This window comes from Quercus suber, unplaced genomic scaffold, assembly GCF_002906115.3.
Source record: "Quercus suber isolate HL8 unplaced genomic scaffold, Cork oak 2.0 scaffold_8, whole genome shotgun sequence".
Classification (NCBI taxonomy): domain Eukaryota; kingdom Viridiplantae; phylum Streptophyta; class Magnoliopsida; order Fagales; family Fagaceae; genus Quercus; species Quercus suber.
Genome location: NW_027069474.1, coordinates 1,619,968 through 1,641,418, shown reverse-complemented (window position 1 = coordinate 1,641,418; position 21,451 = coordinate 1,619,968). Strand labels below are relative to the sequence as shown.

General features: G+C 34.8%; 1 protein-coding gene across 1 annotated transcript; it reads right to left on the bottom strand.

Moving 5' to 3' along the window:
- Nucleotides 1-1,825: 1,825 nt before the first annotated feature.
- On the bottom strand, nt 1,826-12,183 carry LOC112039233 (serine/threonine-protein kinase VPS15). Its single transcript, XM_024072086.2, has 11 exons — nt 11,737-12,183; nt 11,403-11,525; nt 10,916-10,961; nt 10,654-10,814; nt 8,712-8,791; nt 7,504-7,609; nt 7,079-7,255; nt 3,876-6,968; nt 2,854-3,101; nt 2,672-2,771; nt 1,826-2,317 (listed from the first exon to the last, which is right to left on the bottom strand). Exons 1-11 carry the CDS (start codon nt 12,007-12,009, stop codon nt 2,141-2,143), a joined length of 4,584 nt encoding a protein of 1,527 aa, XP_023927854.2. The 5' UTR covers nt 12,010-12,183; the 3' UTR covers nt 1,826-2,140.
- Nucleotides 12,184-21,451: the final 9,268 nt, after the last annotated feature.

Sequence of the window (21,451 nt, the reverse complement as noted above, 5' to 3'; positions counted from 1 at the left end):
CAAAAAGACGCATCTCCTACATTGGGAACAAAACACCTTACTCAACTTTGGGCACAATATATACTCCCATTCTAATGTCATCTTTTGAAAGAGTTGCATAAAAAAACCACCTATTAAATAAGAGACAAATAGACTGATACAGGACAACTTAGGCTTCCCACCTAGATTAGTCCTACCGTAGAACCTTAGGCTTCCCACCTAAGGTGTTTGGAATCACCACCAAACAAATCAATGAAAATAATCTCAACAATAATAATAATAATAATATGTTCCAAAAGAAATCATCTAGAGCTTTATATGCAGCTTCCACGAATCACAAAGGTAAAGATAAATACTCCTAAACAAATCCTAAACAATTTAAAATACTAATCTGATAATCCTAAACAATCTCAAATACTAATCCAATAATCCTAAACAAATGATAATGATAAACTACTAATCCTAACCAAACTCAAATACCAATCCAAACTAAACAAATAACTATGTTACAATCTGAAATTATCCACTGAAAATTTAAAATGAAATATTGAAATAACTTTTGGTTATACTCCTGCATTACAGACACTTGCAAGAAATAGAGTGAAATTTTGGACAGATTGGTGGTGTGGGGATCTTCCTTTCCATTTGGCTTTTTCGGTCTTATACAATTTTGCTACTAACAGAGCAGCCTCTGTTGACTCTTCTTTGATAAGGCAAGGAGCGGGGGATAGGAGAAGTTAGGATGTTCATTTCATTCGGGGCCCTAATGATTGGGAAGTGACATTGGTGGGTGATTTCTTTCGTTTCTTGGCAACAAATTTACCTTCAACGGATGATGGTGATCGTATGAGATGGAAGTTGACGAAGAATGGAAATTTCAGTATCCGTTCATTTTATCATAAGTTGCGTGGTTCTTCTTCCATTGTTTTTCCCTGGAAAGGTATTTGGAAGGTTAAAGTACTCCGGTGTATCTCTTTCTTTGTTTGGACAGTAGCTTGGAATAGGGTTCTCAAAAGTGATAATTTGCAGAGAAGGGGTTTTGATTTCATTAATTGGTGCATCATGTGTCACTGCTGTAGGGAGATAGTGGATCATTTCTTGCTACATTGTGAGAAGGCTCATCATTTGTGGAGTTTTGTCTTTAGAACTTTTGAGATTTCATGGGTTCTCTCAAGATCAGTTGCAAATTTCATTTTTAGTTAGTGGAATTGGTTGGAGAAGCATTCATTTAACATTTGGAATTTAGTTTCATTGTGTTTGATGTGGTGTATTTGGAGGGAACGCAACCGGCAGACTTTGAGGACTTAGATCCGATGACCAGTTGCTTGCCCTTTTTACTAGTTCCCTTTTTGATTGGTCTAGGGTTTGGGGACTGACATCTAGTGAATCTCTCCCTTTGTTTCTTAGTTCTCTTTTTCTTTGTAATTAGTTTCTTTTCTTTGTTTTTGCATTTCTCTCTTTTCTGTAATCTTTATGCTTTGTGCTTTTGTGCTTCTTTGCATAGAGTAATTTTTTGAATATACATCTTTCTTACTTGTAAAAAAATAAAAATAAAATAAAAAATAAAAAATAAAAAGTAATTGTCTTAGGCAGACAAGTAACTACGCCAAATCTTAAGGTTAAAGCACATCTCCAAAATGACAGTTCAATGTATTATTTTTTCCAGGTCAAAACTGTTATCTTGCATACTTATATGCCAATAAAGAATATCGTGCAAACCCCATCTTTCCAAATGCTATAATATTTTTTTTTTTTTATGAAGGAAGCACAGCATTGTAATTTAGACAATCCATAATTTCTCAGATTACTAAGATAAACAAAGCTCAAGTCAACAGAACAGGAGATATCATGGCAATGGAACTTCCCATATAAAAGAAAAAGGTACAATTGAATCAGGATAAATATCTTACAGAAGCTGAGAATGACACCATTTTAACTTGAAGCATTCAAATTAAAATATCATAAAAACAAAAGAAAGCCGTCGTCAAACAACAAAAACTGCTAACTAATCCTACATGCTTACACGCTATACAAATCAGACAGGTATAATTTGAATTTTATGCAAGAGAATCCATGCTTTTAGTCTTAGAATACAATATACAATTTCAACTAGCATTGGCACTAAATATGTACAAAAACTCACTATGTATGCTTAAGTCATTTACTTCCAAACCTTGACAGCCCCATCTCTACAGCTCGATATTAAAAATCTCTGATTCAACTTGACAGAAGCTAGAGAGAGAACGGAGTCACGATGGCAACCAGCAGAGTCGGTGGCAGCAGCTGCAAGAACTGCTTTTGCTGTCAACTTACTAGTTAGCGGTCGTCTCCTTGTCTCCTATATACCCAAAGAAAAGCACTAAGTTTAGCATCACAAGCTATAATTGCATGAGTTTCATAAAATTAAGAAAATTTTCAATTTCCTGATAAACAAGTTAAGGAATTGAAAGCAACAAATACTTCACAAGAAATGAGCATAGTTTGATCCACAATTGTCATAAAACAAGCACCTAGAAAGGTAGGACGATAAGAGAATCATAGGGTGGAGATGCAAATAAAAAAGTTTGACTAGATTCTGACCCAAAAAAAAAAGGGCAAAGCACAAGCTATTTCCTAAATCCCAAAAAGAAAACATACCATATTAGTCAAATATTAATTTCAGTACACAATTGAACAGAAACATAAAACTTACCTGCACAACTTGCACACCAAAACTCGATCTTGCTTCATAGAAATCATCATTCCCAACTCCATTCAAGTTCGGCCCACAGATACAGTAACTTCGGTCAGGACTGTAACATCAACAATTAAAGTCAATTCAATCACAGAAATCTCATGAAAACAAGCAAACAAGATCAGAAGTTATTTACAAACCTGTGATGATCCCATCGACGTATCTTCAAGTCAGTACCCCCAGTTAACAAATCACCCCCAGGTAAGGGAAGCAATGAACGGATACCAGGAAGACGAGGGGGAGGTTCATTCAGCTCATCAACTCGGTACCTCGGATTAACATTTCGTCTGAGATCTGGTCTAGAATTTGACTTACTAGAGGGTCTAGCCAAGGCCCAATGCCCATCATACATTTCCACATCACTATCATAGTTAGCCACCCGCAGTACCTAAAACAAAAGTTGAATATTGTGAAACCAAATTTAATTAGGTAAAGATTGATCAAATCAACAAGTCAATAATACAAGAGATAGTAATCCAGAGTGTTTTATGCCACTATAAGCAGTGAAAACCAAGAGCCCCTATAATGAAACATGAATGTGCACCTTCATCATTCTTAAAGCAAGAGGTACTTCATAGTTCCATCAATATATAGTCAACTTTGTCATCCGTACATTATTTCTAAGTAACACTTCACACAATTATTAAGTCAAGGAGGTGGCACATGCTATGCTCATCTTCTTTATCTTGCCAAAATTACTGCCTTTTAGTATATCCATTTGTAACTTAACAAGGTCACTGAAGTAAATTCAATGAGTACAGGGCTCTAGTCCCAGACTTGTGAAGATTTGGCAAATTTTAGTTTATATGGAATTACCAACTGCTTAAAATAGTTGAAGAAAAGATGGACTATGTATTGATGATTCACTTTTTGGGGGCAATCCATACTCCATCCTAGAGAAAGCATACAGGATATTATCAATCAATTTCTGTTGAACTTTAGATCTCCAACAATTCAACTTAGCTTTTCCACCAAAACTACACTATTGCTTTTATCTTTACTTGAATCTTTCATTCTCTTTTTCTTTTTGGTTGGGGGAGAAAAAGATTTGTTCTATAGTTACTATGTGAGCCACTATAGGAGATTATGGGAACTCCTGACTCATGCAATGCAATCACACTTTTTTTTTAATAAACAATTATTAGAAATAAACCCCATGTACCTGGTGGCAGCTCCCATTTTCTGCATTCCAAAGAGAAACTTCATTGCAACCAGCAGCAACATAAATAAGGGGTCTTGCAGTAGTAGATGCAGAGGAATTTGGAGGAGGTACAAAAAGACACATCTTCTCAATGGGGCATGGAAGAGAATACTGCCATGAATTCACAGGTATAAGGAACCTCAGATCCCAAAGTGTAAGCACACCTCTTGAAGATCCTGAAACAAACCAATTCCCACAAGGATCTGTTACCAAAGAAGACACATAGCCCTCCTCCGGAGTTGCTTTTAATGTCCATGAGCTGGAGTTTTTTCTTGTATCCCACAGATGGATCCCACAATTTTGGGTGCTAAACATAACCATCTGACTGAAACTACTATCAGCAGAGTAGTTAAGAAGGCTGAGTATAGCACCTTCCTTGATATCCTTCTTTTTTATGTCAGCAATACCTGAGTACTTCTCAACAACATTACCAAGGCCTCTAGAAATGTAATCAACAGAAAACATATGTATCGTGCCATCACATGCTCCAACAACAACTTGAGCAGAGCCCCGAAGCATTGCACTGCACAGTGCTCGGCTTCCCTCCAAGTGATAAGTTAGCCTCGACCTAAATGAGATGTCCTTTTCCAATTTTCTTGAATCCCAAACCTTGACAGTGGAATCATCAGATGCACTCACAAAGAAACTATGATCAGTTGATATGGCTATATCATTAACCGCAGAACGATGCTCCTGGAGGTGCACAACTAGCACCCCTCTTGGCCTCCAACCTGAATCTGGAATTGATGATGTTCGTGCGAAAGTTGGCAATCCTGTTATATCAGTTGAAGTGGAGGCATCTTCCACAGTAATAGAACTGCCTTTTATTATGCTAGATGATCCAATCTCTTGAAATTTGCTATTGACATAAGCCACTTGATCATTTTCTCTGCCTTCTGGTTCATGTACCACTCTGTGGAACTGTTTCGAGCCGCTGCTGATGCTGTATGAGCCTGAAACAAGCTTAGGAGCTGGAACTGAACTAGCCAAACTAAATGATTTATTTACAGGATCCATCCAAGGCATTGATGATGAACCAATTCCTGGGGAATTTACTTGTAATGGAGAATCAGACCCAGCAGGAGGAATTCCAACTGCCCGCCTGTCCAAGCTAAAGGAGTACAGCGGTATGCCTTCTGATGATTTATCACATATAAAACTACTCACACCACTAACCTGTGGCAACATAAAGCCTGAAAATTTCAACTTTTCTGAGGATAGGGGATCTCGAACATCAACTGTGCTACAAGCATTACTCATTAAATTTCCCATGCCTCTAGAATTAGCCTCACCATCATCAGATTCAGTCAGTTGTGGCTGTTGCAATGCATTGCCAACAGGTTTTTCACCATCAGGACTTTGTTGGTTATTGGGCCAGCTCTTCCCTGACCCTCTCTTGAGTATATCCATGCTTTCCCATTGTTTAGAATGAGGTGATGAGTTGTACCAAATTTTTCTCTGTCTCTCCAACATATCTGAACTCCTGGCATTTTCTAAAACTTGATAACATACTTGTCTTGCAACTGGAGGTTTTAAACATAGAAGAAGAGCCTTGTCAGAAGCCAAAGATGCTGGTTGTCTACGGAGGAAAGGCCGAATAAGTGGAGCAAGGAAAACATAGGAATCTACTGCACCTAAGGTCTCACTGCTAGCAGCAATGAAAGTGACAGCTGACCTTCGTACCCATTGACTGGGATAACATAACAACGGAAAGGCACGCTCTATCATCTCAAGTAGTATCCTCTTCCGCAAGAAACCACTTCTACATAGAATGGCCAAGCAATCCAAAGCATTAACAATTACAGCTTCTGTTGCATCACTTAAAGCCTGCTCAATATAAGGTAAAAGATATTCCTCCACACTTCTTTGGCCTACAAAGAAGCATACGTACACAATTTGCCCATAGAAAACTGCCCGTAGCTGCTCATCTCGATCATTTAGAAAAGCAGGTAGGATGGGCAACAGAAAGTCATTACTTTGCCTCTGGCCAAAGAAGCAGCATAGATTGCCAATGTCCCGAAGGAGCGCTCTCCTGATATTTGGTGTCTGCTTTGGACCCATAACTAGTTCTTGAACGACCTCTGCAATGGACTTCCTCAGCTGTGCTAATTGTGCATCGCTATTTATCCTTTGTAGTCGTCCAGATGCCTCATTAGACAATGCCAATGGCTTCTCTGTTAAGGTCAATTCATCAAGAACCCCTGCCTCACTCATGCTTATTGAGTGAATCAAGAAACCATAGGCAGTTAGTGCCAGCTTAGCAATATTGCTGGCATAACATATCCTCACACTTTCCTCTGGATCATCAGGAAGCATGGAAAGCATTGGAAGAATGTACTCTGGAAAAATTTTTGCATCACTTGGGGGGAAATCTCGGACTAAAGGCAGAATATCACACAAAGTTTCCAAGGAAGCACAACGAACAATTGCTGCTGGATCCGAAAGCATTGCAATAACATATGGAAGCACTCGCTGCAACCGATCCTCATCATCAATATATAGTGCAGAAGACTTGAGTAAGAGTACAGCTGCCCTCCTCAAATGAGGTAACTTGACGTTTCGTATGCAGGAGCAAAGAAGAGAGGCAATCAGAACCATACCCTCACATCTCATACTATCTTCAGGCAATGGTAAAAAGGGCATTCCAAAGGTATCTGATTGGCTGTCATACTCAGACATCAACGTATTCAAATCGTTCATCGTAATCTTTTTCAGAAAGGGATGATCATTTCTCCTAAATGCATTGGAGATAGTCTGAAGCAGGTCACCGGAAGATTGCATCCCACAAGTTTTAAGATTTTGGGAAAACAAAGAATTGGGCGCATCCCCAAGCAGAAGTTCAAATTGATCACGAGTTAAACCTTTCTCTATGTCCTCTCTCTTTCTAAATGAGCCCTTTGTCAAATTGACATTTTGCTTCGCAACCATCTCTTGCGACAGCTTACCACTAGTACTGTTAGAAGGCGTACAGAGTCCACTACCAGTCTCCTCAGATGACCTAGTGTCCATCATTTGCTTAAGTATCTCTGGGAAAACTCTCTGGCACAATGCAACCTATGTATAATAATTACATGAAAGCAAGGCACCATATGTGAGTTGCAATAAGTAGCAAAAGGTTGAGATCTTAAAATTCATTTTACATGTTATATATAATAGTTGTTTACCCTCATATCAGAATGAAGAGGATTCCAGTAGCAGTAGAAATTATGCAGGAATGGGGAGAAGTAGCTTGGAAACACAACATCCGCATATTCCTGCAGGTAGCTTTCAGCAGAAAGTCGTGACTCTGGTTCCAGCTGAATCATATGTAGTATCATCTTGCGGATTCCAGAATCAGGGATCTGCACAGACAACAAATGGCTAATCATTGAGCATGAAGGGCAGACAACATAAAGAAGGTAAGAGAAACAGACCATAGATATACAGACACCAGTAAGGAGTGACATTGATCAACTATAATGCAATATTAGAATGAAGGCAAGGCTAAAAAATTAAGGTTGGGGCTAGAGGTACAACATGATAATATAAAATAAAAAATTATGGCTCCAAAATAAAGTATAAATTAGACAAGAGGAGAGAGAGAGACTACCTTCTCAAGATGTTGGCTAGGATCATATTGACCTCTGCGATAAGCAAGAAGTTGGGAGAGTTCAAATGGCGGTTGACCCTCAAGGAAAAGCTCTGCAATGACACACCTGAAACAGTAATTCGATAAGTGCAGCTCAGAAAAGAGAGAGAGCAGAGTGGGAGATCTCATGTTATTCACACCAAAAAAGAGATCTGAAAAAACACGATATATCATTTTCGCATTCAAGTGGCCAAAACAAAAATAAACTTCATTCATTAGTGTGTAAATTGTAAAAACAGCCACCTAAATCTCCTATTTTGTAATGTTGAAGAATAGAGACACAAAGGAAAACTCCCATCCCCCCAATAAAGAAGAAGTGAATGAAACTTGTGGAACCAAAAAATAAATAGTTGTGTTTTAGTTTATCCTAACTAGTGGCAAGAAAATTTTCAAACAAGAAATCTAGCGCAACTCTCTAACAGTCATTATAGGCTTTCATTATCAAATACATATAAATGCTTGCTCATCAAGCTCAACCTCTGAATGTAAAAAGGTAAGAAGGTGATTACTATACCATTATTATTAAGCTGCAAGTTCATCATTGTAGGCTTTCACACACACTTCACGTGAGTTCAAAGACTCTTCTTTTTCAATTCTAAGTCATAACTGCAAGCAGTTATAGTTTAAGTGTAAAAAGTGTGCCCTAATTTATGTAATTTGAATTTTTTTTACTTTTACCTTTTTCTCAACAACAACAAAAAAAAAAAAAAAAAAAAAAACCTTTTCTGTTCAATATTTTATTTTGAGAATGTTACTTATTTATGCAGGCATCTGTGTGGGGTTGTTAGTGGGAGGAGAATTTGGTGAATAATTTTAAATTTCTCAATTTAACTTTGTTTCCTTAATCTAACTTATTGTTAAATCACTTTCAATTTGGTAATAGGGTTATATTTGGAAGTATAAAAATGTGGACATTAAAAATGTCTATTCCAATTATATATACAGATATTATTATAACTGCTTGTAATCACTTTTGATATTTAATTCACATACTATAAATAAATAACCTTATGCTACAAGCAAATTCATAGATATGTATAACTTCTCAATAAATTTGACATTGATATATCTAATAATAAAATTTTACATTCGTGATCTCAGCATTTCTTCTGCTGTCAAAATTGAAATTTTAAAACATTGTAGAGGTGCTCAAGACAGAGAATTCTCACCCTACAGCAAAAATATCCATAGATGGCCTTAAAGGTGCATCTTGTGCAACCTGCATCTCACCTCCATGCTCATAAAATCTCTGAAAATTGAGCAAGATTGGAAACCATCAATTATCCAATCATCTTATTCAGAATTGAAGACTGGATAAAACTTCATTGGCAAACTTCTATTACAGGAAATTAGCAAATGACTGCCAGCAAACAGCAATTAATTGCACTAACGTAAACAAGTTTCTATAAAATACAGCCTGATCTTGCAATTGGATCCAACCTAACAGTCTAACACACAATCCAATGTGACCTACAGAAGTAAATTGAGTTATAATATAGTCCTTTTTTTCTTTTCTTTTATGGTTATTATTTTTGAAAGTTTTCATCATCATCATATGGCTGTAGTGTCTTATTCAAGTTTCTATAATTTTCCCCTTTTTAGAATTTCTAGGCATTTCAACAAATAATATAATGATCCAAATAACCTTTTTTTACTAAAAAAAACTATCCTATTAACTTGATATATCAGTTGGCATTCTACATGGCTTATTTATGTATAACACTTTATTGTGACAAAAAAAAAAGGGATAAATGGATGACAATTGATAGAAATTTGAAGAAGAGTTTTTTCTCTTTTTCTCAACCTTGTCTTATACATTTAGAACCCCCCCCCCCCAAGCCCTAAATTGTTTTATTGTATAACGCTCCATTTGTTTTGGCAGAAAATGGTTTTTTGAAAAACAACTAGTTTTCTTGAAACATAAGTTTGAAAACCGAACTTGTTTTCCTGTTTGGTTGCAACCTTAAAAATGAGTTAGAAAACATTTTTCAATATTTGGCACTCATAGCAAATCAATAATATTTTCTTGCAATTCTAAATACTAATAATACAACAAATTGGTTCTTTAGTAAATTTACACTCACCCAACCAACACAAAAAACCAGTCCTGCATAAAATTTACACTCAAAGAAAAGCCCCACAATTATATTCAACAACTCAACACCCAGATCCAAAAACCAACATACCCAAAACAAACTATACAAATTATTAGGAACATGCGGAGTGATATTACCTTTGGCAAAAAACTAAACAAATTGGTTTTCAAATTCCACAGATCAGCGTGGGGCCTCTGTAATGAGAGATATTAGAGAGAGAGTAATGGGGGGTTTAGGAGTTTGAGAGCAGATTTCGATGGCAGGGTAAGAGGCAGTTGAAGAGGAGAGACGAGAAGGGTAGAGAGAGATGACGGATGTAGAGAAAATGAGGGCATTAAAGATCAAAGGGGAAAGATAGAGGCAGCGACATGACAAGGGCAGTGATGTGACAGATCTGGTAGCAGGGGGAAGGGATCAGCAATGATGAAAGACAAAGGAGGATCAAGGGAGATGGGGGAGGCAGAGAGACAAAGGACTTCAAATTAAGGAGGGGAGGGGAAGAGAGAGAGAGAGAGAGAGAGAGAAGGGTTATTTTAACCGTTGTGATTCTGAAAATATTTTCTGCTCTTATTTTGATACAAAAAGGCATAGTTTTTCGTTGACCATGTTTTGCTAAACTGTAAACATCGGAAAACTTTTTCCAGAAAATGTTTTTTTTGAAACAAACAGGGCCTATATTTCTCTTCTCTCATGTTCTTTTCTTTTTTATTTTAATAAGTATAGTTGTCTCCTTTATCTCTTTAACCCTCTTTCTTCAAAGAAAACCATACACTCAAAAGTAATATCAACTTAGTTTTATCAAGCAGCAAAATATCAAAATAAAAAGAGACATAACAATAAAGCCATACAAAGTTGCTAAACCACAGCATATGAAAATCATAGATGATGGCTCATTAGTCATTACAAGTGACTGAACATGAATCATAGTTTCTAAGTCAAAAATCAATCAGCATATAGCATTTTGAGGAGCAAAACAACATCAAGTGAGTATAAACATAAATGAATAAGAACCAACCTCAGGTGCAAGATAACAGAGTCTTCTTCCTCCAGTGTCAAAGAAAAAGGAAAAATCCGAAGGGTCATCATAGGGAATGTAAGTTGGTTTGAAGGATGCAAAGTCAGCAAGGTAAAGCCAATTCCAAGAAGTGACCAGCACATTCTCACACTTAATGTCACCTATGACGATAAACAAAATTAACAGAAATAAAAACCAACATATGATCACAAAAACAACATAACATCGTACTCCACGTGGATTCCTTCAACAAACAACTCACCATGGCAAACTCCTTTCTCATGGCTCTGTTTAACAGCAAGAAGTAACTGCACACCCAAGGAAATAAAATTGCTGAGACAAATTGTATCCATTAAAAACTTATATATACATATATACACACAACTCAAGATGTTTCGAAGGGAAGGAACGGTCTATTTCAGAATTTAATTCTCTTCTTCTTCACACCTTGCTGGAGTGGAGTTCTTCCTTTAATCTTTTTCCTTGTTCTAATTTTTTAGAAATGCTTGATCCTTGTAATTTATGTGTTTGACGTACTGTTATCCATGTACACCCCCGGTGTACCTGGACTTTTGATTAATACAATTCCGTTATTTATCAAACATATATACACACACACACACACAAACCAATCAGTTCTTTTTTGGCGTAGGCGGCATTCAATCCCAGGTCCCTTATTCAAGGACATTGAGCTAACCGAACCCACATAAACACTTAGAATGCAATGTTTGAGTGTGAGAAAAAAAAACCTGAAAAGCCAACCACTTCTTCTCGACGAGACTGAGGAAAGGCCGAGTACTTAATCGATCGTGCAAATTATTGAAGAAGTACTGCCTCAATAGATAAGCTGCTTTATCTGTTTCTTGCCAAAACTGCAAAAGAACACTACCATTTTGAGTTTCAAACAATAATGCTGCTAATAATATTTCAAAATTCTTCACAGCACAACCTCCAAAACCCTTAAAAAAAAAAAAAAAAAAAATCCTACAATTACAATTATCTAATACAAACTGAAGTGAGCACCAGAACTCTGTTTTCAATAATTAGGTGTGAATTGAAATTTTAAGAGAGAGAATTTAGGACCTGGAAAGGCCAAACGTGAGGGTGGTCAAGGGCACGGAAAATCTCTTTGATCTGAGAGAGACGGCGTTCGTAGTCTGTGAGATCGATGAAATCGCCGCGCTTGAAATAGACCTTGACGAGGACTAGGCCTTCGTCGTGCTTGCAGAGAATGGACTTAAAGAACCGGCCTCGGCCCAACACCTCCTTCAGGACTAGATTGTACGACGACGGCAGGTCGTGTAGGTAGTATTCCGACGCCGATACTTGTGTCGTTCGCGCGATCTTGTTGCCCATAACGTTGCCGTTACTCTCGTTTTACTTGCTTTTCATGCTTTTTCGGGTTCTGTTGTCGTTCCGTTCCGGGGACGAAGCGGAGCATCGACGTTTGGCTGTTTATTGAAATTGATTCCGCGAAACGTATTTGTGAAAAAAAGTATTCACGTTTCGAATTCGGATATTTTAATTTTGAGTAGGCTTGCTTATGATCATGTGGCGTGTGGGGTTGGGTTTTCCAAGCATCCACGTACAATCTTTCTCGTTGGAACAGAGAATGGACTTAAAGAACCGGCCTCGGCCCAACACCTCCTTCAGGACTAGATTGTACGACGACGGCAGGTCGTGTAGGTAGTATTCCGACGCCGATACTTGTGTCGTTCGCGCGATCTTGTTGCCCATAACGTTGCCGTTACTCTCGTTTTACTTGCTTTTCATGCTTTTTCGGGTTCTGTTGTCGTTCCGTTCCGGGGACGAAGCGGAGCATCGACTTTTGGCTGTTTATTGATATTGATTCCGCGAAACGTATTTGTGAAAAAAAGTATTCACGTTTCGAATTCGGATATTTTAATTTTGAGTAGGCTTGCTTATGATCATGTGGCGTGTGGGGTTGGGTTTTCCAAGCATCCACGTACAATCTTTCTCGTTGGAATTTTTTTTTTTTTTTTTTTTTTTGTTGTCCATTAATCAAGAAACATAATGCGAATGAAATTGAGGCACAAACTATTTTATAAAATTTTTACGGTTGGTGTGGTGAAACTTTTATTGATTTTTATCTAGACTCATTATTAATATCACATTTTTATTTATCAATAATTACTCACCATATCAAAAGTTTATAAAATATTTTGCATATTTAGCATTATTCTTAATATATTGGTTACCGTGCTATATACCATGCAGTATGGTCCGGTAGACTTTCATATATATCTAAATTATTAAATATAAAACAAATTTTATATATAATATAATATAATAAATGTAGTGTATTTTTTTATAGTTTTTTGGAAAGGGTCCTCATTAGGTAAAGATAGGTCGTAAAACTCATGTTTTACACATCCAATAATAGATTACCACATTAATCTTTTACTTTTTTAAAAAAATAAAAAATAAATAATACATCCTACAACACCAAATAACATCTCAATAAACTCCCCCTTTCATCAACATCTTCAATTTCAAAACAAACTTAAACTAAAATCTCATCATTTCAGCATCAACGGCCACATACGTTGCCGGAAGGAATGATAGATTTGTCATGACAGTGGTGTGGTGGGTCTTTTTTATGTTTTGGGCTGGATTGCTATTGCCGTACTACGGCCCTATAATTATGGGGTAGGAAAGTAAGGACTGGCCTAACTGAAACACACATTGGCCAGTTTGTGTGCAAGTTAGCTAGTAGGAATCTTGAGTGTGTCACATGCTCTCGGATAGACTTTCATATATATCTAAATTATTAAATATAAAACAAATTTTATATATAATATAATATAATAAATGTAGTGTATTTTTTTATAGTTTTTTGGAAAGGGTCCTCATTAGGTAAAGATAGGTCGTAAAACTCATGTTTTACACATCCAATAATAGATTGCCACATTAATCTTTTACTTTTTTAAAAAAATAATAAATAAATAATACATCCTACAACACCAAATAACATCTCAATAAACTCCCCCTTTCATTAACATCTTCAATTTCAAAACAAACTTAAACTAAAATCTCATCATTTCAGCATCAACGGCCACATACGTTGCCGGAAGGAATGATAGATTTGTCATGACAGTGGTGTGGTGGGTCTTTTTTATGTTTTGGGCTGGATTGCTCTTGTCGTACTACGGCCCTATAATTATGGGGTAGGAAAGTAAGGACTGGCCTAACTGAAACACACATTGGCCAGTTTGTGTGCAAGTTAGCTAGTAGGAATCTTGAGTGTGTCACATGCTCTCGGCAAGAAATACTGTTACAAAACGTTATAACAGGGAAAAAAATAATTAAAAAATAATAATAATAATAATACAATAGGATAACTAAAAAACTTTAACTAAAATGTTTTCTATTGACAACAATAATACTTGAACAGTTTCACAAAAGAAAAGTATGATAATGTGATTACGGTAGGAATAGATTAATAGCAAAAAGTCACGTTAGTCTTTAATCAACCATGGCAAAAGAAAGGAAAATTAGTCTACAAAAAGAATGGGCTTGAGTCTTCAGCAGATTCAAGTCCAAAAAGGGAAACCAATCTCCAATGTAGGTAACCTCAGAGGCAAATCCTATTGTAGAAGTTACTCACTTTAGAAAATGAACCAAAGTGGCTTGATCTCAGATTCTTGACTTGTTAAAGAGTAGGCTATTGAGAAAGAGAGAAGTGGGTAGCCTATTGGTGCATGCTTTTACTCCTATCACTCATATTTTTCTTCCTCACTCTCGATTTTCTTGTTTTCCTTGTTTTCTTTATTTTCCATTGTTGTTATTGTTCTCTTGTTGTTCCTCCTTCCTTTCACTGTGCACATCTATGACCTTTTTATGCTACCCGCCGTGATAGGATTTACCATTTTTACCCCTTAACTACTTTTGGCCTATTGTGGGTGTCCTTCTAGGACTGCCCACTAATCTGCCAGCTGCCCAACCACCACCACTACACTATGTTGGTCATGTCATGCCTCATTTCCAAACAAAAGTGGTTTTGTTTTGTTTTTTACTTCCCTTGGCACTCTTATCCGAATAAAGGCTAGGCTTTTCCCTTACTAACTTTTATAGTATGCACCTAGTGATTCCAGCTCATGTTTACCTCTTTCAGGTGGGATGTCATCCTAGCAGGACATTTCCCCAAAAAAAGCTTAAATGGAAACCCCAACTTAGGCTCCTCATTCTCCCCACCACCAGACCACACCCTCTCTTACCTCTAAGTCGTGGCCTACCTCCTCTGTATTGGCTGGGTATAGGTAGGTGGTGTCTGGGCCTTGTGTGCGTGCTCCACTTCTATATGAGTCCATTGCTTTTCTGGTGTTCATGCGTTTGCCATTGCCTATAGGTTTGTTTGACTCTGCTGCACGCTCTAATGCTTGTTTAACTCTTGTGGCGTGAATGAGTTCTTGGGTCTTCATTCTTTGCATCTCATTTCTTCTTTGGGCTGAGCATTGCTTGGGTGTGGGCTTTCTCTTCTTTAATTCGGGCCATGTCTCCTTTCATCCCTTGTCCGTGGGTTAGCTGGTGCTCCTGCCACGGCACTACATTGTTCCTGCTATGATATCATTTACCCTTGTTTACCTTATTATCGCTTTTGGGCTTGCGGGCTGAGGTGTTTGCCATGCCAATTTCATATATCATTCCTTCATTTAGTCTTCACTGCCCAACATTCCTACTGGGCTAGTTCATACAACATCTCAGGCTTTCTCGACCCATTTCATTCCTTGGGCATCCTCGGCCCGTTTCATTTTTTGGGCATCCTTGGCCTGTTTCATTCTTTCCTACTTCTTACATTTCCATGGGCTTTTGCTAAATCCTTTGGGCTTCTCTAACCCAATTACCACATCCTTTGCCTTTGGGTTTATTAACTTTCGAAACAATCTCATTTACTAATCCCTTTCTTTGGGCACCTTCGACCCATTTTTGTTTTCCTTCCATTTCTTACAATTCTCATGGGCTTACTACTTCATTCTTTGGGGCTTCCTTGGCCCGTTTGCTTTCTTTGGGACTACTTTATTATTTTGAAAACCTGTGGACCATCATTCTTGTCATTTTGGCCTAATGGTCTTTACCTTACTACTTTCTTTCTTTACCTTTTTTCATATTGTTAAGCTTCTTCTGTCATTGGACCCTTTTGTCAAAATGGGCATCAACAAGTGGTTTCGTGACCTCAAGGTTTAATTTTTTTTTTTCTTATTTTTCCCAAAATGGATTTCGAGATTTCTCTTAGATTTAGGAAGCACCCAATCGTCTCCTCAACCACACATGCAATTGGAGTCCCTATCAAATCTAGGAAGCACTCAAGGTTTATTTTTCTTGATTTTTTTCTTTTTTCCCAAAATGGTTTTCAAGATACTGACTTTTCATGTAATTTTACAAATTTGCTTTTACCCCTAGTCATTTATATATCTACTATGTTGCGTTACGAGAGTAGATAGATCTTCATAAAGTTCTATTGGTTTAATGGACATAGCTTTGTTCTGTAAAATGCTATTTTGGTTTTCCAAGTTGATTATTTGAGTTCTTCCAATCGTTTCATTTGTTGTGTGTATATTGTTGTTGATCTATTACAATTTCGGGTTCTGTGAAGCATATTATTAGTATGGAACAAAAGATAGACTATGGATGGTAAGATGAGAGAATGAATGGGAGATGAAAATGTGATTTTCTATTTTTTGATTTAATTGAAAAGTGAAAAAATAAAATAAGGGTGGATGGGGAACCTACCTTTTTCCCATCCAAATTAGGAATATAAAACAAAATAAAATGGTATTAAGAATAGTCTTATAGCTCAATTAGTTGGCATCACCTAATATCTCAAAACGAAGATATTTATGGTTCAAATCTACCCTATTCCCACCTCGAACTATCGAATTGTAAAAAAAACAAATGGTATTTGAGGGAAGAAAATTACAAAGTTGCCCCTACTTTCCAATCTTTCTATGGGCATGACAATAATTTATTCTCTTTCTTTCTTTTTTTCAAATTTTCCATCCTCTCTACGAAACACTCATGGTAGGGAGAAAATATATTTTTTTTATCCTCCTAATATTGTTTATCCTTTCATTTTTCCATTTTCTCAACCAAACATAGCTTAAAGAGAATGAAAAAGAAAATATGGACTTACCCCTACTTTCTCATCTGGCATGACAGTAGTTTACTCTCTATCCTTTTGGTTTTTTTTTTTTTTTTAACTTTTCCATCGTTACTGAACACACATGGTAGGAAAAAAAAACATATTTTTTATCCTCCCAATATTGTTTATCCATTCATTTTTCCATTTTTTCAACCAAACATAATTTAAAGAGATTGAAAAAGAATATATATATATATATATATATATAATTTTTTTTTTTTTTTAAACTTTTCCATCGTTACTGAACACACATGGTAGGAAAAAAAAAACATATTTTTTATCCTCCCAATATTGTTTATCCATTCATTTTTCCATTTTTTCAACCAAACATAATTTAAAGAGATTGAAAAAGAATATATATATATATATATTTTTTTTACCATTATACCTTTAACTTATATATATATATACATATACACACACACGGCCATGGGATTTAGACAAGTTTCTAGGATGTTTTACTTGTGACAAAGAAGCTAAATGCATAATTGATAAATTTATTTTCAAATATGTTAACATGTTTTTTTTCTAGTTTTCCATCATCTCCCATCCAATTTGGGCTTAATAAGAAAAGGTGAACTCAATTGAAAAAATAATTTCTTAATTTTTCTTTCTATAATGATAATTAAATAAAGAAAATTCATCTTTTACACCCCAGTTTCTTTCCTATCATATTCCCTGTGTTTCTCATTACACATTTCTAAACAAAGTATAAATCACGACATCTCTCAATATTCATATCAATTTTAAGACATTCTCTTGTTTGGTTACACCCAATTTTTTTATATCTTATTTTTATGAGAACCTGATAAAAACAAATAGATGTTTGCAATTACAAATTGAGAGACTAATTAAGAAAATAAAAAATAATAACATTGAATCATGTTGTGAGATCTATAATTCTTAAAAAAAAAATATACTTTATTGTTTAACCTCTCTAAATAGGAGTGTGCATGGATCAATTTGAAATGAATTACTTGGATACTTTACTTGGATATTTCCCTTCTTCTTTACTTGTGCATCTCTACCTCCTTCCTTGGTATTTTGTCTTTTGGTCAATGTAGCTTGTCTAAAGCCTTCCAAGGAGTGTTCACTCTTCGAGCTCCTTGAGTGGTCGACTTCTTTGGTTTCAATACCTGGACTCTTATCAACGTATTGGGCCAGAACTGATGAGAGACTGAACCTTCCTTCTCATCAGGTCGAACCCACTTGGCAATATTCTGTGTTCGAATCTTCCTCCCCCCCCCCCTCCCCCTCCCCCCACAGGTATTTTTTTTTAAAAATGAGGTGATAACTGATAACTAACTTTCCAAATCTATACATATTAATAGGTTAAGCTCAAAGAAAATTTAATTAGAATTTAAAATTAGAATCCAATTTTGTGTTATATGTCTAAATTTATGTAGAGACCGCACCATAATTATCTACTTAAGTTTGTGTCATGTGTCCACTTAAGTTTTTTAATCTTTGTGTCAAGTGAGTTAATGAATGCAAAATACTAAGAATATAATATTAATAAACTATATAAAAAAATCAATCACATATACTCAATAAAAATCACCACACAACAAAGATCACCACACATTCTATCTTATTAAAAATTAGAAAAAAATTATCATAAGTAGTATTAAATTTAGGTAAGAATTTTAATATGTGACTAATTATGTTTACTTAAAAAAAATTGACTAATTATTTATATATTTATGATAAAAATTTTGTTTAATTTTAAATATTATATGTATGCATGTGTTACATGCTATTTTTTTTTTAATAATTTGACTAATTATTTATATTTTTATAATAAAAATTATGTTTAATTTTAAATGCATCAATGCATTTGCATGGGTTATATGCTAGTTTTATTAATATACAAATACTAGTTGCTAGCCCGTGCTATGCACAAGAACCTATCTATTTGTAAGCTAAACTAAAATAATTTTATAAAATCTTAAATTGATTAAGAAACTACACCAGTGCATGATTTGCTCTTATACGACTTCAATTTGTGTTACAATTTGATGAAGAAGCCATTACTTGAACGTGCAGTGACTTACACAAAATTTGTCAGATAGTTTCAAATACTGAAAAAAAAAAAAAAAAAAAAAAAAAAAAAAAAAACTCAAAAAATCAGTTATTAAAAATTCTAAAAGACCAAATGTATTAAAGAATTAGATGATTCATGAACCCATAAAGCAATAAGTTTTAAATTTTAATGGGTCTAAACTTTAAACGAACCTTATCAGCATGTGGACCACACTAAAAAATGTTGAACAGGAGTCCACATTGAAATAATGAAAGCCATATCTCCTCTTAATATATCGTAGATAAGTTTTCTGTCCAATACTTTCATACCGTGAGGTGAAGCAAAAACATATACAGTAGTAGCAACCTAAAATTTCAATTATTGCAATTTTTTTATTTTGTAAAAAATGACTATAGAGAGTTTGGTGGTTCATCTACTTAAATTACTTCTTAAAAAATACATGAAAAACCATAAATAAATTTTTTTTAACAAAGTAGAGGAGAAGAAAATAGCAAAATAAGAGCTCATACCTCTACTTGGCTTAAAAAAAAAAAATTGGGGTTTGTACTACTTTTATAGTGTTCACGATTAACCTCGCAAATTTCGAGATAAATTATCAATGTTTGAGTTTTAATTCAAGTTGAAATTATTAGAAAGATAGAGTTTCACTCCTCGTTAAGTTTGGACTAAATAAAAATAAGCATGTTTTAAAAAAATTGATAATGATGAGTTTGAGTTTAAGTTGGACTTGTTAGAGAGATAGAATTTCACTCTTTGTTAAATTTGGACTAAACAAAAATAATTTTGTTTTAAAAAAATGATAATGATGAGTTTGAGTTTAAGTTGGACTTGTTAGAAAGATAAAGTTTCACTCCTTGTTAAGTTTGGACTAAACAAAAATAATTTTGTTTTAAAAAAAAATGATAATGATGTGACAAGCTCTGGAGAGGTCAATAAAAAGTCAAAGGCTTCGGTTATATATATATATATATATAATAACTAATAGCTGAAATGTTTGACTTTTTGTTGACCACTTATTATTGCACCACGTGGCTAAACAAATTTATGTCATATATACAATTAAGAACACCGAACAGTTACCTTTTGAACGAAAAGGTGTCTATTGACTGAAAATGTGTCTATTGATTGAAAAGGTACCTGTTGAACGAAAATGTTCCTACTGAATGAAAATGTGCTTGTTAAAGAGTCATAATCCTTTGAGTATAAATAATGGTTTATATTTATTTAGTAACTTCTTCTCAACTTCTTCCATTTCATCTTTTTTAAAAACACAAGAAACTTATAGGTTAATAGTGAAGAGGTCTAGGAATCAAGTCACACCAACGGTAGCAAAAATAATACTAAACGATTTCTTCATTTGGTAACTTATTCTCTTTAATCTTTTTTAGAAACATAAATTACTGCCACATCTAAAATTAAAATCAATTAAAGGTGTAACTTTTCATTTGGCAAACCATACCAGCCTTATTTTTCCTACTGTTGGTGTACAATGGCACCATTTCATTGGGTAGTTATTAATTTTTGCAGCCCTCCTCAACTAACCACGCAAGAAATTAGTATATAATGTAGGGTTGGAGGCTCTAGGGTTTTGGTACATTATGAGAAGATTAAATTTTTTTTTTATAATATATATGGGACCCATTAATTGAATTGATGATAATATATATATATATATATATTATCTTGAATTTAGCTTCATCCTATCTGATTCTAAAAAAGAAAAAAGTCTCATCCTGTCTAAAAGACTAAACAATTAAAATGGCATTTTACTATTCATTTAACTACTATTATAGTATATATTCATTTATGAGATAAGCAAGAAACTTAAATACTTGAATAGTGAAATGGGTAAAAAATGTTAAATGTGGGACAAGATGAAAAAAAATAAATAAATTAAAAAAAACCAGAAAAATCTAGGGTTTTGGTACATTATGAGAAAATTAAGTATTTTTTTAATATATATGAGAAAAATCCAGGGTTTTGGTATATTATCTTGAATTTAGCCTTATTCTATCTGATTCTTAAAAAGAAAAAAGAAAAATGAAAAAAGTTTCATCCTATCTAAAAGACTAAACAATTAAAAGGGCATTTCACTATTCATTTAACTACTATTATAGTGTATATTCATTTATGAGATAAGCAAGAAACTAAAATACTTGAATAGTGAAATGGGTAAAAAAAGGTAAGGACGGCTCCTTCTTTTTTTCTCTGTTTCAGGAGGGGTCAAACTGTTTTGAAAAATCAGAATACATATCAAAATAGTGGCTCACATTTAACAAAACAAACCCAACTTACAAATAACAATTTTAGGAATACTCACAGATTTTTTGTGCTTTTAAGAAAGATGAATGAGAAGGAGTTGAAAAGAAGTTACCAAATAAATATGAACCATAATTTATACTACTCGAAGGATTATGATCCTTCAATAGACACATTTTCATTTAATATACATATTTTCATTCAATAGGCACATTTTCATTCAAAATAGACACATTTTCATTCAAAATAGACACATTTTCAGTCAATAGACACATTTTTCGTTCAATAGACATTTTTTGGTATATTAAATTTGAATGGTTATGACATTTCAATAG

Coding starts and splice junctions, on each gene's coding strand:
- LOC112039233 (XM_024072086.2), bottom strand. CDS start 12,009: ATGGGCAACAAGATCGCGCGAACGACACAAGTATCGGCGTCGGAATAC. Junction 10,962..11,402: donor AGAAGTGGTTGGCTTTTCAG/GTTTTTTTTTCT, acceptor TTGGGTGTGCAG/TTACTTCTTGCTGTTAAACA. Junction 6,969..7,078: donor CTCTTCATTCTGATATGAGG/GTAAACAACTAT, acceptor TATTATACATAG/GTTGCATTGTGCCAGAGAGT.